We start from the raw sequence: 15,975 nt of genomic DNA on the forward strand, positions 1-15,975 counted from the left end.
AACTTACCTGAATGATTAAGAATATCTTTTGCTAGCTCCTTCCTCTTCATATACACTTTATTTTGCTCCTGATGAGGTATAAACCATAACTTTTCAGCTTTCTCGATTAAGTCATGTACCTTGGAATTTTCACCATTACCACCTTTCCAACTGTCTATGTTTGAATCCAACCCAAAGGTGTGGTGCTCAGGCAAGTCTTGCTGATCAGTTGTTTTATAAGGTCGATTTCCATGAGATTCTTGCTCCTTATAATATGTGGCACTTGCGAAGGAAGTTGAATATGAGGCACTCTGTGTGTTACTGTGACCCTGAGAAGTACTTGCACTTGGAAGATTAAACTGATTTTCCATAGGTGGTGGGGCAGCTGGTAAAGGTAACATGGGAGGAGTGTTTGGAAAAAAACTTCCAGTGTGTTCTAAAGGACTATAGTCTTGGGAGTCATTACATATATCTGGAGTAAATGAATAATTCAGATGATGAGTTCCAGGTGTTGTTTGCGTATCTGATACATAACGTAATGGTGGAAGGGGCAAAGTTGAAGATGTGGATGTGGGATATGCCGGGGGAGCTCCCATGTTGCTTTTGTGATCTACTAAAATATTTGGAAGATTCTGTCCATCATATCTAGAAGTATGATGATATAAAGAATAATCCTCTGGAGTTGAAGGCTGCTGGGAATGTAAATGGTTATGGGAGCTTGATGATGAATGACTAGCTGCTGAAAAAGACAGTGCATTTTGAAAATGTGCCTCGTATGATGGAGGACTTAAAGACCTTTCTGCAGATAAATCAACAGAACTAAATTTGTCACCATCACAAGGATGTTGCTCTGGAGTTAAACTTTTACCCACCACTACATGCTGTGATTCTGTACTTGAATGGTGGTCAGAACTATCAGCATACATGTTAGCATTTGTGGATGCATACTGAGATGAGGATGACATATGTGGAAATGAATATGGAGGAAGAAGTGGTGACTGACAATCCTTTTCATAGTCACTGCCAGCTTGCCGTGAAATAACTGGTGTACTGTTAGGTGACTGACAATAGCCAGGCTGATGTGGTGAGTCACTGTATCCTTGGGGATTTGGAAAATGGTGCCGTAAAGACTGAGGATTCTGTAAGCTAACCCCAGAATGTGGTGTTGAAACTGAAGGGGTCACTGCCTGTGGGGAAGGATATATTGGTTGGTGTGAATGGGAATATGATGATGATGGTTGTGGAGGACTATAAAAGTTTTGCTGTGGAGACTGTGTGTATATAGATGCTTGTGGAGAAACATCATAGAGAGAGGAGTGTGACGGTGCAGTATATGAGCTGGGCTGAGGTGAATGAATGTTGCTGTATGAGTTCATTTGTGGAGACTGACTGAATGGAGCTACTGGAGTTAAGGAACTAGAGTAAGGTGAAGCCTGTTGAGAGGCTACATGATATGAACCTTGTGATGAATATGACAAAGGAGTTGCACTTGGTGAAACAGGGTATGATGTTGATTTAGTAACATATGTATGAGAACACTCCTGTATTGACTGACTGCAAGACTGGGAAGTTGAACTGTCAGACATCAATGGGACAGATGACAAAAGAGGAGGTCCCATATCTTCTCCACTGGTGCTAAGCTTTCTTACTGCATTTTGCATCTCACTATGGGGAGAAGGTGAAGACAGCTGGACATGAGTATTTGTTGAAGTAGTAAAACCAGTGACAGAGCTATGTGGTTGAATGTTTTGAGAATGAGTCGATGCAAGGGACTGTGAATAGACAGATGAAGTGCAATAATTTCCTGAGTAAGAGGAAGGCAGATGAGCTGATGAAAGTGGTGTCTGATACTTTACTGAATGAGGTGAAGAATATGAGGGGGGATCCAATGTTGGAGTGACAGACCTCGAAAAACTGGAACTAACAGAGGCTGGTTTAAATGGAGACAGGGAACACTCAGATGTTTTAACATAGGAACAACATTTAGAAGAATCAGTAGGAGAATGACTCCCATTCTCAATAGTATAACTTTGAGACAAAGTACTTGAGTGATTAGAAACAGAATTTGAAGTATAAACAGAACACTCCAATTTTGTAGAGCCTGTATATGATTTTGAAGGCACTGGTGGGTTGCATGTTTGATAATTATCTGGTTCAAAAAAGTTAGTAAACTGAGGTGGGGTGGAAGGATCTCTTTCTTTCACAGTTTGCTGGGTCTTTAACGAGGGAGAACTTTCACTAGAGAGCTTATTTATAAAACACACTTTTTCTTCATCAGTCTGTTTAACTTTGACTTCAGAAGGTGCACTGGAATGTTCACTTAATAAACTAGGGTAAGGTGGAGGTGGATGGTGAGGAATATCTTGCTCTGAAGGGTAAAGCTCATTAGGCTGTAATACAATGCCCTTTGAGGGTCTTTGTGTACTCTGAAAGGAGCCAGTTTTTTCATCAAGACAAATATCATGAAAACTACTACTGGTATCTTCTGTTCCAGTACCATCCACAATCCTGTAACAGGAACTGTCTCTTTTGCCTCTTATTTTCCTATCACCTTTAGCAGGTGCTTTCCTTTTCCTTCTCTTAACATCTGTTACAATACCACTAGTATCACTTCCATTTTTTGGATTTATACTCTTTTTCTCACATATTTTCCGCTGAACATTATTACCACTAACAACATAATTTGCATTTTTTTGTAAAATAATTTTACACTTTTTGTCACTACCAGTTTTTAAAGCATCTTTGGGAATTAATGAAGATGATTGTGAGATTACGGGCGATGGTGTGCTAGACAAGAAAGTAGGTGCCGGAGGACTAATTATTATCAAAGTCTGTGCATCTACTTGAGAGCCTTTGGGAAGGATATTTTTCACATTTGATCTCTTCAGTCCCATCCCTTCCTTTACCCTCTCTTTCAGAAAACTAGTCCTTGCTTGATCTGACTTTCCACTTGGCAGTGTCTGCTGTGCTCCACAAATCTGAAATAAGTACAGTACCAAATAAACTTCATGAACTATCCATCACATTTCCTTAACCTTAAATGGCTATTAACTATAGGCAAAAATAAACCAAGATAAAAATACATGAAGAGCAACAGATATTTAAATAAAAATATACATCAACTTCTTAACTATCTGTATACAGTATGTTAAAAGAAACTGTTGAGTCTGGAGACACTCCAAATCATGACTGTAGGCATAGACTATATGACTGATGGGGTGTGATGAATAAAACAAGCATACTGGAGTACACATAAAGCAATACAGTAAATGTCTCTATCCAAGACTAAAGCAAAATCTGAAGTAAACATCATTAAAGCTTTTACAGAGGTGCACAGAAAGTCTGATTTAAACCCCTACGACTTTGTAAGACTTTCAATGACAAGCCAGGTGTGGCCATGATCTGAGAGACAGGCAGACAGAAACAAATAAACTTTACATCTCCCTGAAACAAATATACTTTACATCTCCCTCCACAATAACACCAGATGAAAGTCTAAATTTTACTAAATCTGATAAAATTCCCTTCAGCCACACAAGAACTGCAATAACAAGGTAGGTGGGAAGCAAAGACAACTAAATTTCATAATGAACAATCTCCATCCAGGCACATGTATGCAGGGAAATTTATACATAGTTTGGCTGAAATCCTTTCCACCATGCAGATGCAATGACAGGTACACATGACAGACAAGCTGATGGACAGACTGACAGAAGCTCGTATGAATAAAGTTTGGTGGATTACACGTGTGCTGGCACATATTATTTATCAAGGAAAAAAATTTTTAAAGTGAAAATGACTAAACACAATTACACTGTGCCTTCCAAGTGATATAAACATTTTAGTCTTTGGCTTCATATGGCCTGCACTGTGTATTAAATAACACACTGTAGACACAGCTGCACTGCTTTCTGCCTTCAATGTTTGGACATTCTCTTTTCCCACCTATTTCCAATTTACATTTACATTTAAAACAAAAAACAAATCTTACTGGTACTCCCCCAGAAGATCAAGAAATGGTACTCTGTAATCTTGTTAAACTACTCTAATTTAATAATTTAAATTTTGAGTGGAAAGGGGAACTGAAAATTAACCTGGAAATTGACAAAGGATTACTCACAGTTTTTGATACCAAAGTAGGGCAAGAGGTAAGTTTTGTGGTTGCTAAAGGAAGTATGACAGGAGTTGGCTGTGGTAAATTCTGGAGAGCAATACTGGAAGATGGCAATGCAATGCTCTGGGGGTGTTCTCCAAAGCCTCCTCGGACTATTGGTGGAGCTAAAATTATTGTGGTTCCTGGGGCTGCTAAAACACTGCATACTTGTGACAGTCCATTTCCACTTATTACCGTCTTGGGAAGAATCTGAAAATTAAACCCGGGTCCTAAGAAATTCTTATAGAAAGTTCATATTTTATTCAAGTATGTAATTTTTAAACATAATGAATTTTGTTAAACTTACAAACCCATTATAGTATTTATAATTAGCCTATACAGTATTCATGATCTTCAGATATCCCAAGACATTTCAGTATTATCAGATGAAAGATGAGCAGCTGTAGCCCTGCCTTTTTACATACAGATTCCTTAGTCTTGAACAGTTAACTTCTGAAATTTCATACACAGCAGTCTCACTAATTAGCTGTTAAAAATCAACAGGGCTGAAAGAAAGAAACTTTGTATTACCTTGTACAAGTACTAATGGGTTTGTATAAGAAAACTTTTCAAAACATTTGATTTTTATCACCAAAAATCTAGTTCTAATAATTAGCACACATCAAAATTGACATGGGAAGAGTCAAACTGATAGGTACTAAAAAATTGGATGATTTATTTATTGCACGATTCATTGACTTACCTTGGTTACAAACCTCATTCATTCATAGCTCTAAAAAAAACAGGGGGACATTTTCATACCATGCTAATTGCATTTTTCTTATATTTACAAGCCAGAAAACTTTTAAGTAGAAGTATCTTTGGTGCCTCCTGGAATTGGTTACTGATGCTAGTTATAGAGGAAACTTACTTGGGAGGTCATCCTGTGGAATTTAACTGACAATATTCCTTCACCACTTGAACATTTTGGTAAAAACTCTTGAACTTCTTGAAAATTTTGGTAAAAACTCTTGAACTTAAAGAGTTTGTATTCCGACTCGTTCAGAATAAGTATAACATTTTGAATCGCAAGAGATCGTATAGTCTAAATGATTTGAAACGTACTAACCTAAGTTTTATGCTATGACACCCAGGTTACTTCACTCATATTCTAATTCACACTTAAAACATTGCATTGTGTTGTGTATATTATTTAATACAATGAATGATACGAACTTACTGTTAATTCAAATGAAGGATTCATATTCTTAGTCTGGCTGGGATCTCAACTATGACAGAATCTTCTGATTTGTTCCTAGGTACAGTTACATTGCAACAGAGCATAACAAGACTGATTGTTATCTCGTTAACTGACACCAAAGCAATATACTAACTACCAAACCAACAAACAATTGCCGAAACTTAAGCACTATTACATGTACACTTACAATCTAATAATGAAATAACCAAACACAATTCTTTTCACAATTGAATACAAACGCAACAAAACAAAATCTTTCTTCTACACAATGGAATTTTTATTCTAAAATTAATATTAATAATACTTACCTGTATAATTTATCTAGCCCTAAATCCCCAAAAACCGCACCAAAATTTACCACATTGGCAACCCTGTTACCTCCTATTCTGTCCGCCAGTTGGCAACGCTGTCGTTGACAGATACAAAAACCCTCCCTCAAATCAGTTGTGATAGGCAGATCGTGGGGTAGGATGGGTGGGACTAGATAAATTATACAGGTAAGTATTATTAATATTAATTTTAGAATAAAAATTCCATATTAATAAACATTACCTTAATATAATTTATCTAGCCCGATTAACCACATTGAAAAGGAGGAGGGAATCTGAATACAATTTCCCCTTCGGACAGAATAGGAGAAAACAAACAAAGAAATATATATCATAGGCAGTCAAAACTCAACCCAAGGTCTAAGATACTAACAACTCAAAGTCTCCTACCATAATGCCACCAAACTGCGGTAGCACAGGACAAGGAGTAAGTGCATAGTCAGTCCGTCTGTACTAAAGTCAGGTGACCAGTCAGACGAATTGCGGACAGCAAGGCTGCACCCTGAAGACTATCAAGCTATTCTTTCCCTAAAGGATGAGTGTCTGGACTGTCTGGCCGATTCAAAGCTAAGCAAACCTTGGGGGTGTATCAACGCAACCCGACGTCGCCAGCAACGAATCGGCTCATGAGCAACTCCTAACTCGAGCTTTCTGGTGCCAAGAGAAAGGGGCGCGGAGCAAAAAGGCGATTCAGTCCCGAAGGACGAATGCCTGACAGTCCAACCTGGTCTCATGTTACACGATCATCGGGGGTGTATCAACGCAACCGACTTCGTCAACAAGAAACTCAGGGCTACTAAATGTCGCCTGATCTCACACGAGTGTCTGACTCCGAGAAGACAGGTGAGACAAAAAGTAGATGGTGAGCGAGTCACCAGATGACAGCAGACGATCCATCGACTAATTCCCTGTCCAGGACAGTGGAAGAAGCAGGAGTCGTCAGGACAAGCGAACCAGTGGCTAGTCCTTGGTCAGCATCGACTCTGGGAGAAGCGTAGTCGCCAGTGCCGACAACCCAGTGGCTGGAACCATTTCACACTGAAAATGGAAGCAGCATGAGTTGCCAAGCAGTCAGTCCTTGTCATCAAAAACACCTAAATACCAAACTGCCTAATTCCCATTATAACTACGTCAAAAACTGCCATGGGTTATAATACAAAAACAAAAAATATATACAACAAAACAAAAATTAATGAATAATATACAGGTAGCAACCAAACGTAAAACAGGAAGACTACCTAATTCTCCTGTCTGACGACCTGTCCTGCCATCACCAACGGGCCCAAAGAACGAAGGTCGCCTAGAACTAGAGAAATATCCCTCAAGTAAAAAGAGGCAAAAACAGAATTAGAACGCCAAGTCGCCGCCTCAAGCACCTTGGCGACTGAGACGTTCTTCATAAAAGCTACTGATGTAGCAACTGCTCTAATACTGTGTGCTCTCGGCGTCTGGTCTTCCCCAGCAGCCGAACCACCAGTTTTAACGATCAGATCTCTGAGAAAAAAGGATACACCATTCTTTGAAATAGGTCTCTTGACATTTCGGGGTGAAACAAACAGATGACGGGGACGACCTGAATGTCCTTCGTGCGGCGTAAATAACATGAGAGCGCCCTACAGGGCAAAGAAACTAAATTCCTCATTTAAATTACCAACAAAGTCGACCAGTGACTTCAGTACAAAAGACCTGGGAATGGGATTATCAGACGATTCAGTCTTTGCGACAAATTCAGGAAGGTATGACAAAATCATGTCTTGTCCAGATCTGGCAACCAGAAAAGAGAGTGCTTGCAGTTCACCCACCCTCTTGGCTGTAGCCAGTGAGACAAGGAAGAGTGTCTTAGAAGAGAGGTCCCTAAATTTGGCAGAATTCAGAGGCTCAAACGGAGGGAACCTTAAGGCTTGAGGAACTTTGTTAACGTCCCATGTCGGAGGCGAACACTGCGGCCTGGGTCGAGATAGGGAAAAAGATCGAAGTAAATCTCTAATGACATAAGACGAAGAGATCTCAGGAAGCCTTGCTTAAAAACATAGGAAAGCATAGACCTATAACCCTTAATGCACGAAGGTGACAGGGCCCTGTCATGATGTAAATGAACTAAAAACTCCGCTACTTTCGGTAAGGAAGGTCTAGAAATTGAATGTCCTTGAGACTTACACCAACATCTGTAAACCGACCATTTAGCCTGATAATTTACTCTGGTTGATTGCCGTCTGGCAAGAGCCAACTGTCGCGCCACTCTGGAGGAGAACCCTTCGTGCTTGGAGAACCTCCTGACAGTCTCCAGGCATGAAGATGAAGCATGTGGAGCCTCTGATGGAACCGATGAAAATGGGGTTGTTTGAGAAGATCTGGTCTCTCTGGCAGGCGAATAGGGGGTTCCACCAGTGCTTCCAGAAGGTCGGGAAACCACTCCCTTCTGTGGCCAGAAGGGGGCGATCAAGGTGAGATCCAGACGCTTGGTTGCCCTCACTTTGTTGAGGACTGACCTCACCAGAGAGAACGGAGGAAAAGCATAGGCTTGAAGTCCCTCCCAGTCCTGCAAAAGAGAGTCTGTCCCGGCACTCTGAGGAGTCTGGTAAGGGGCGAAGAATATCTGGCACCGAAAATTCAGTGGGGTGGCAAACAGATCGACTGTGACAGGCCATTTCTTCCTGAGGCTGTCGAAGACTTCCTGGCAAAGTGTCCACTCCGACCCTTGAACTTCGTTCGGTCTCGACAAGGCGTCTGCTAAGACGTTGTGATGGCCCAGGATAAACTGAGGGACCAACGTAATCCCCCTGTCTTCTGCCCAACACAGGATTGATCGGGCTTCTTGAGTGAGAAGATCCGACTGTGTGCCGCCTTGGTTTCTCAAGTACGAGACTGCTGTGGTGTTGTCGACAAAGATCGCGACAACCGACTCCAACAGTTGTTCCTGAAATGAAAGAAGGCCTAGGTACACTGCCCTCAGTTCCCTCCAATTTATTGACATGCTTCTCTCCTCCTCTAACCAAAGGCCCGAAGCGGCTTCGGAGCCCAGGTGCGCGCCCCAACCTTGATCCGAGGCGTCTGACCAAAACATTAGGTCCGGAGGAACCGAAAGAAGAGATGTCCCTGACTTGAGGTGGTGAACTTGCATCCACCAATGGAGATCCTTCCGACATTGTGGAGAAGAGGCGACTATTGTGTCCTCGGACACGAAATCCCATGACTGGCGAAGTGTCGACTGAAGGGACCTCATTCTGAGACGACCTCCGGGAACCAGTTGGATGAGGGATGACAAATGGCCCAGGAGAGACCTCCAAAGAGAAACTGGCTGCGTTACGGAGGACAAAAATTCTTCGATCAGACTCAGAAGCTTGTCTATCCGTTTCTGAGCGGGAGAAGCCCTCAAAATCTGGGAATTCAAAACAATCCCCAGATAAGTCATGATCTGGCAAGGGATTAGATTGGACTTGTCGAAGTTGACACGAATGCCCAACTCGACACAAAGAGACAGAACTATCTCCCTCGACCGGAGACATTTCTCTAGAGATTCGGCCTGGACTAGCCAATCGTCCAGATACCGAAGCATCCTTACATTTAACTGATGCAGAATAGCTGAAACAGGAGCCATCACCCGAGAAAAGACCTGTGGAGCAGTGGTGAGGCCGAAACAAAGGGTCTTGAACTGGAAAACTCCCGAGTCCGTGAAAAACCGAAGGTAAGGTCTGCTTCTTCGGATGGATGGGGATTTGCAGATAAGCATCCTGCAGATCGATGGAAATCATCCAGTCCCCCCTCCTGACGGATGAAAGAACCGTCTGGACCGTCTCCATCCTGAACTTGGACTTTAGAATGAACTTGTTCAAAACCGAAAGATCTATGATGGGGCGCCAGGCACCCGAGGCCTTTAGAACTACAAACATCCGAGAGTAAAACCCGGGAGAAGGAGGAGCTCGCTCTATGGCATCCTTCTCCAAGAGGGCCGAAAGCTCCTTCTCCAAGGCTTGACCCCTGATTGAGTGAGGGGAATAACTGCTGAACTCGAGAGGACAATTGGAAAGTGGAGGTCTGGAAACAAAAGGGATCTCGTAACCTTCCTTCAGGACCTCCACCACCCAAGCATCCACCGCTCTCCCCTGCCAAGCTGACCAATGGCGGGAGAGACAAGCTCCTACTGCAGTCCCCAGGCGAGGTGATGACTCCTACTTCCGAAAATTCTTACGCAGAGACAAGGAAGAAGAAGAAGAAGAAGAAGAAGAAGAAGGTCCTCCTGGAGGTTGAGCTCTTTCTCTGCCCTTAGAGCCACGCCAAGAACCTCTCCCGCGTTTCAAAGGGTGAGCACCAGAGGATGAAGAAGAGGCACCAGCAACCTGAGATGTACTCTGGAAAAAAGAGCCAGAAGGAGGTTGTTGGGCTGGAGCAGAAGGTACAGATCTGGTCCTAAACTTACGCTTACTCCTTGAAGGAACGGGAGGAAGACCAGAGGAAAAAGCTCTTGATAAGGCCCAGTGAGCTTGGGAAGAGGCATCACCTTGATGTTCCTTCAAAACCTCAGAAAGTACAGAAATATCGAAAAGGAAATCGCCAAAAGGAGAAGAGGACAACAGACGGGTTCTCTGAATCTCCGATACAGAGGAGGGTAACTGCGACAAATACAGGTTACGCCTTAGAGAAACAAGAAAGGCCTGCATTGAAGCAGCAAGCTCGTTCTGATGTACAGAAGCGATTGAAATGGATGAGCAAAATTTCTCAAAAGAGGAGCATCAGGAGGAACAAACCCGGAGTCCTTGATATACATTAAAAGCCCTCCGAGGACCCACATATTGAAGGATTGAGCTTCTTGTAAGGAGCTCATAACAGACTCCATAGCAATAAAATCTTCAATTGAGACAGAGACCGAAGCCTTAGAAGGCAAGGGTTGACTTGAAAGTCGGACAAAATCAGGATTTGGCTTGGGGGGTCGAGAGAATGAAGAATCATCCGCCACCTGGTAAACTCCTCTCCAGTGTCGTAGAAGAGAAGAGAGCTTCCTCTTCCCTTCCCCGATCACCTTCGAAAGTTTAGCGGCAACGTCCGCCCTCACTCTCGCAAACCTCTGGGCAAAGGGAAAACGTAAAAATTCCCGTGACCGGGAAGGACCGTCAAGAAAAATCCCTTCTGTAATACAACGAGGCGGAGGCTGCTTCTGCTCTTTAGGCCTCGCCTGAGGAAGAAAACTCAAAATTAAATCAAAAAGTTTCTTGAATTCTACATCATGACATCCATTAGAGGAAACATCAATATCACACGAATCCGCGTCATCATCATCATCATCGTCAGATCCTAACTTAGAAACTTCCCCTGAAGTAAAATCCTGACGACTAGCTATCTTAGGTCTGACACTAATATCCCTCCCCCCTTCTCCTAAATAAGCGCCCTTTGGCACTGTTACGGGACTAACAGGGGACACGTTGGGTAAAGATTCGTTAGGCACCTGCCCGGACCGGATCCCCCCTAGCCTTCGCCACGACGGGGTTCACAAGCCGGGGTATCTGTCGCACCGTTACCCATGGTGCTGTCGACAGGTACCTGACGAGGAGCTGAAAATGAATCTAAAAGTGTGTTCGACATTCTAGTAAAGGCTTCTTGAAAATTCTCTGACAGATTGTTAAACTTAGCTGAAATATCTCTATCTAGACTAAGCTGTAATTTCTTAAAATTCTGTTTCCAGGTAGTTTCCATTGCCAAAATCTTTGAATCCACATCAGAAATAACTTCACTAATTACCGGTTGTACAGGGGGCAAAGCATCAATTAATTCGGAATTGGAGTCATACGATACCGAAACCGAAGAGCCAGAACCATGAGCGCCCAAGTCAAAGAATTCGTTAGATACAGTTCTAGCAATCGATTTCTTTTTCTCCTTAACCGATCTTTTACGCTGCAAGATTGTTTGGCGTTTCATATAAGCAGTCATATCCTCGTCAGACCAGGGCTTACATACGTCACAACGAGAAGTCAAGTCACAAACCTGTCCACGACAAGAGCTACAAATGTCATGGGGTTCATACTCCCTGCTACCCATCCTTGTCCCACAAACCGGGCAGTTCCTGATGTTGCTGGCAGAAGGAAGCATCGTAATTTCTTGGTAATCCATTGTAGAATTGGACAGGTCAGTAGTTCCGGGTCGCGCAAAAGTTCGTAATTTAAGATAAGAACCACAACAGAAATCAAAGTTAATTCACTATTTCGTGATGTAATGCGTGAGTGGTAATTCATATAAAGTCTCATTTAACAAATAATGAAAGCTTTAAAGGCACAAAAATGTTTAAGGAAATTTATAAAGAGCGGCCGTGATGTAAACAACACGGGCGCTCGTTAACAACTGATTTGAGGGAGGGTTTTTGTATCTGTCAACGACAGCGTTGCCAACTGGCGGACAGAATAGGAGGTAACAGGGTTGCCAATGTGGTAAATTTTGGTGCGGCTTTTGGGGATTTAGGGCTAGATAAATTATATTAAGGTAATGTTTATTAATATAGGCATTTCCACTTTATGTAAATAAGGAAAACACGTAAAACTATACCACTACCTGTGGAAAAGTACAATCTCTCGTCAAAGTTTCGAGTTATGATTAAGATGCAAGGGCAGATAGTGCCCTGTGCCACAGTGAAAATTCTATGTAGTAACTGTGGTAAAAATAAACCTGATTCATATTATTGGTCTCTATAGCTTTTGTTTACTTTCGTGGTTCCTTGCTGACGTGTCTCGCATTACAGCTGTAGACTCGCCAGATTATGGTACATTGCTTGTTTCTTTGTATATGTTACTTATGATGTCCCTTTGTATGTTATATGTTTTGTGTATATTCTTGGTTATATTGTCTTTCATAAGGAGTGTGATTTATGTGCCTTCTTAGTTAACACAAGTGTTTATTTATGTTTATGTCTGTGTTCAACAATGTGCTTGTTTTATTTGCAGTGTACTACTGTAGTGGAATAAAACCTAGATTCTGGTTACACCGGGTTTACTTCAATTTATTCAGTAAAACAATTCAATCGCCATGGAACGGCTTCTACGCCCTCCCCGGTTCGAGGTGGACCCTGACTCTGCCCAGGCCGCCAAGGAGTGGACACACTGGCTGAGGACGTTCACGAACTTCATTCAAGCAGTGCAGCTGACTACCCTTATGCTTGACAAACTGGTTCTTCTCACTAACTATGTGGCTCCTAGTGTGTATGACTTTATTTCTGAGTGTGAGACTTATGAGAAGGCTGAAGAGGTTCTGACATCTTTGTACGTGAAACCAAAGAATGAAATATTTGCCAGACATTTACTTGCCACTCGCAGGCAAAACTCAGGTGAGTCCCTGGGTCAGTTCCTGCAGGCACTGAAGCTACTTGCTAAGGACTGCCAATTCAAAAGTGTAACTGCGGAGGAAGCGTGTGACAGTTATGTTCGGGATGCCTTCATTAATGGTTTGGTCTCGTGTGCAATACGCCAGCGTCTGTTGGAGAATAGGACACTGAACCTAAATACTTCTTATGAACAGGCCCGCACTCTGGAAATGGCCCAGAAGCATTCAGCCTCCTACTCTTCAGCAGAGCCTGTCAATGCTGCTGTGTCAGCAGTGAGTCGAGAGGAGGAATCATCTAGTGCTGAAAATAACAGAGTCTGTTTCTGCTGCTACTTCTGGTGCTCGATGTTTTTTTTGTGGGAACAACCGGCATCCCCGGACTCAGTGTCCTGCTAAAGACGCAGTGTGTTTGAAATGTAAGAAGCAAGGGCATTATGCTAGGGTGTGCCGCTCTGTGAAACAGGTGAGTGGCTCTTCTAGCCCAAAACATTCCGCAGCAATGCTAGCTTCAATAGTGGGGGCCTCCCCTAAGTGTCTTGAAAAATCCATAACACTCTCAAGCTTAATGGTAGCTCTGTCAGTGCCCTTATTGATACTGGGAGTTCAGACAGCTTTGTGCGTCATGATGTAGTGTACCTAAACAAACTAACTATGTCTCCAGAGCATGGAAAAGTCTCTATGGCTGATGAATCCCTGTCCTCAAACATCTTAAGTCTGTGCACTGTGGACTTGGAGTTGCAAGGAGAGACTTATCACGGTGTTGAACTCAAGGTGTTACAAAGCTTATGTAGTGATGTGATACTAGGGTATGACTTCCTGAGGAAACATTCTGGTCTGGAAATGGATTTTGGAGGAGAAAAATCTCCCCTGAAGATATGTTCACTATGTGTTGTTAAGGTGACCCCTCCTTTCCTTTTCAAGAACCTGACACCAAATTGTAAACCGGTGGCTAATAAGTCAAGATTATACTCCTTGAATGACAATAAGTTCATTGAAGCCGAGACTGAGCGTATGATATCGGAAGGAATAATAAGGCCTAGTAATTCATCTTGGAGGGCTCAAGTGCTGGTGACATCAGGGGAGAATCAGAAAAGGAGGATGGTTATAGATTACTCTCGTACCATAAACAGGTTCACTGAGCTTGATGCCTACCCCCTGCCAAATATTGACGAGATGGTGAACACCATTGCACGGTACAAGGTGTTCAGTACCTTAGATCTGAAAAGTGCTTACCATCAGGTTGCAATAAGAGAAGAGAGACCGTAAACTGCATTTGAAGCTGGGGCAAACTTTATGAGTTCAGTCACATTCCATTTGGAGTGAAAAATGGAGTAGCAGCTTTTCAACGTGTGCTTGACGAAATCCTTAAGAAAGAAAAAGTAGGTGGTAATTTTGCTTATGTTGACAATGTTACTGTGTGTGGTGAGACAGAGGAGGAGCATGACCAGAATTTACGGAGGTTTTTGAAGGTGGCTGAGGAGTACAACCTCACTCCAAACCACAACAAGTGTGACTTCAAAGTCAGATCCATTAAATTACTTGGGTATTCAGTAACGGATGGGGAAATCAAACCCGATCCGGAACGCTTGCAACCACTGTAGAATCTTTCACCCCCTAAAGATGCAGCTTCTCTTCGCATGACCATGGGATTGCTTGCACATTACTCAAGATGGATACCAAATTTTTCAGAGAAAATCCGCCCTCTCACACAAGCCAATGGTTTTCCTTTGTCCACTGAAGCACTGCTAGCTCTCGGGAACTTGAAGAAAGACATTGCTAGTGCAGTGGTAACGGCCATTGTTCCCTCCTCTCTTTTCACTGTGGAAACGAACGCCTCTGATCATGCGAAAGCAGCTACTCTGACACAGAATGATCGCCCAGTGGCTTTCTTTTCCCGCACTCTCACTCGCAGTGAACAAGGACATTCCTCAGTGGAAAAGGAAGCTTATGCCATAGTGGAGGCATTGAGGAAGTGGAGACACTACTTAATTGGACACCACTTCAAGCTCATCACTGACCAACGTAGTGTAAAGTTTATGTTTGACTCTAAATCAAACAGTAAAATAAAGAATGACAAAATAGCGAGGTGGCGAATTGAACTCTCATGTTTTCACTATGACATAGTATACCGTCCAGGAACAGAGAACATACCAGCTGATGCTCTCTCCCGCATCTGTGGTGCCACTACTTCAGATAAACTCCGAGAACTTCATGAAATCCTATGTCACCCTGGGATATCTCGTATGATGCATTTTGTCCGGGGGCAGAATCTACCTTACTCGGTAGAAGAAGTGATGAAAATTACCACCTCTTGCCAAGTGTGTTCAGAGCTCAAACCTCGATTCATCAAATCCTCGGGACAACTGATCAAAGCAACCCAGCCATTCGAGAGGTTGAACTTAGATTTCAAAGGCCCAGTTCCCTCTCAATCTAGAAACAAGTACCTCCTCACAGTTGTGGATGAATTTTCAAGGTTCCCGTTTGTTTTCCCTTGTGCTGATATGACCACTAGAAATGTCAGCAGTTGTTTGGTGCAACTTTTTGCTTTGTTTGGCATGCCAGCAAACATCCACACTGACAGGGGTGCATGTTTTATGTCTGAAGAAGAAAGGTGTAGCTACCAGTCGCACTACACCTTATAACCCTAAAGGGAATGGTCAGGCTGAAAAATATAACGGAGTTATATGGAAAACTCTGACATTAGCCCTTAAGACAAGGAACCTTGATGTGTCTTAGTGGGAAACTGTTCTCCCACATGCTCTCCATTGTATACGCTCCTTGTTATGCACTTCCACGAACTGTACTCCTCATGAGCGCCTTTTCCTGCATAGTAGAAGGTCCACCACCGGCCAATCGTTGCCTACTTGGCTCATCCAAGGAGGGCCTGCTCTCCTGAGACGCCATGTAAGATACAGCAAGAATGACCCCTTGGTGGATGAGGTTGAAATCGTAGAGGCGAACCCCGAGTATGCTCATGTGAAGCTTCCAGATGGTAGGGTGACTACGGTTTC

The 15,975-nt window shown here is 42.9% G+C and overlaps 1 protein-coding gene across 1 annotated transcript in view; it reads right to left on the reverse strand.

Moving 5' to 3' along the window:
- The window catches only part of LOC135222950 (mucin-3B-like), a 40,509-nt gene that overhangs the window by 16,503 nt on the left and 8,031 nt on the right, over positions 1 to 15,975 (reverse strand). Inside the window, exons 2-3 of the mRNA XM_064261401.1 lie at positions 4,100 to 4,342; positions 8 to 2,957 (exon numbers count right to left, since the gene is read on the reverse strand). Coding sequence (XP_064117471.1) covers positions 8 to 2,957; positions 4,100 to 4,342 — 3,193 coding nt within the window. The remainder of the gene's footprint in view (positions 1 to 7; positions 2,958 to 4,099; positions 4,343 to 15,975) is intronic.

The sequence above is a fragment of the Macrobrachium nipponense genome, chromosome 8 (assembly GCF_015104395.2).
Source record: "Macrobrachium nipponense isolate FS-2020 chromosome 8, ASM1510439v2, whole genome shotgun sequence".
In the NCBI taxonomy this organism is placed as follows: domain Eukaryota; kingdom Metazoa; phylum Arthropoda; class Malacostraca; order Decapoda; family Palaemonidae; genus Macrobrachium; species Macrobrachium nipponense.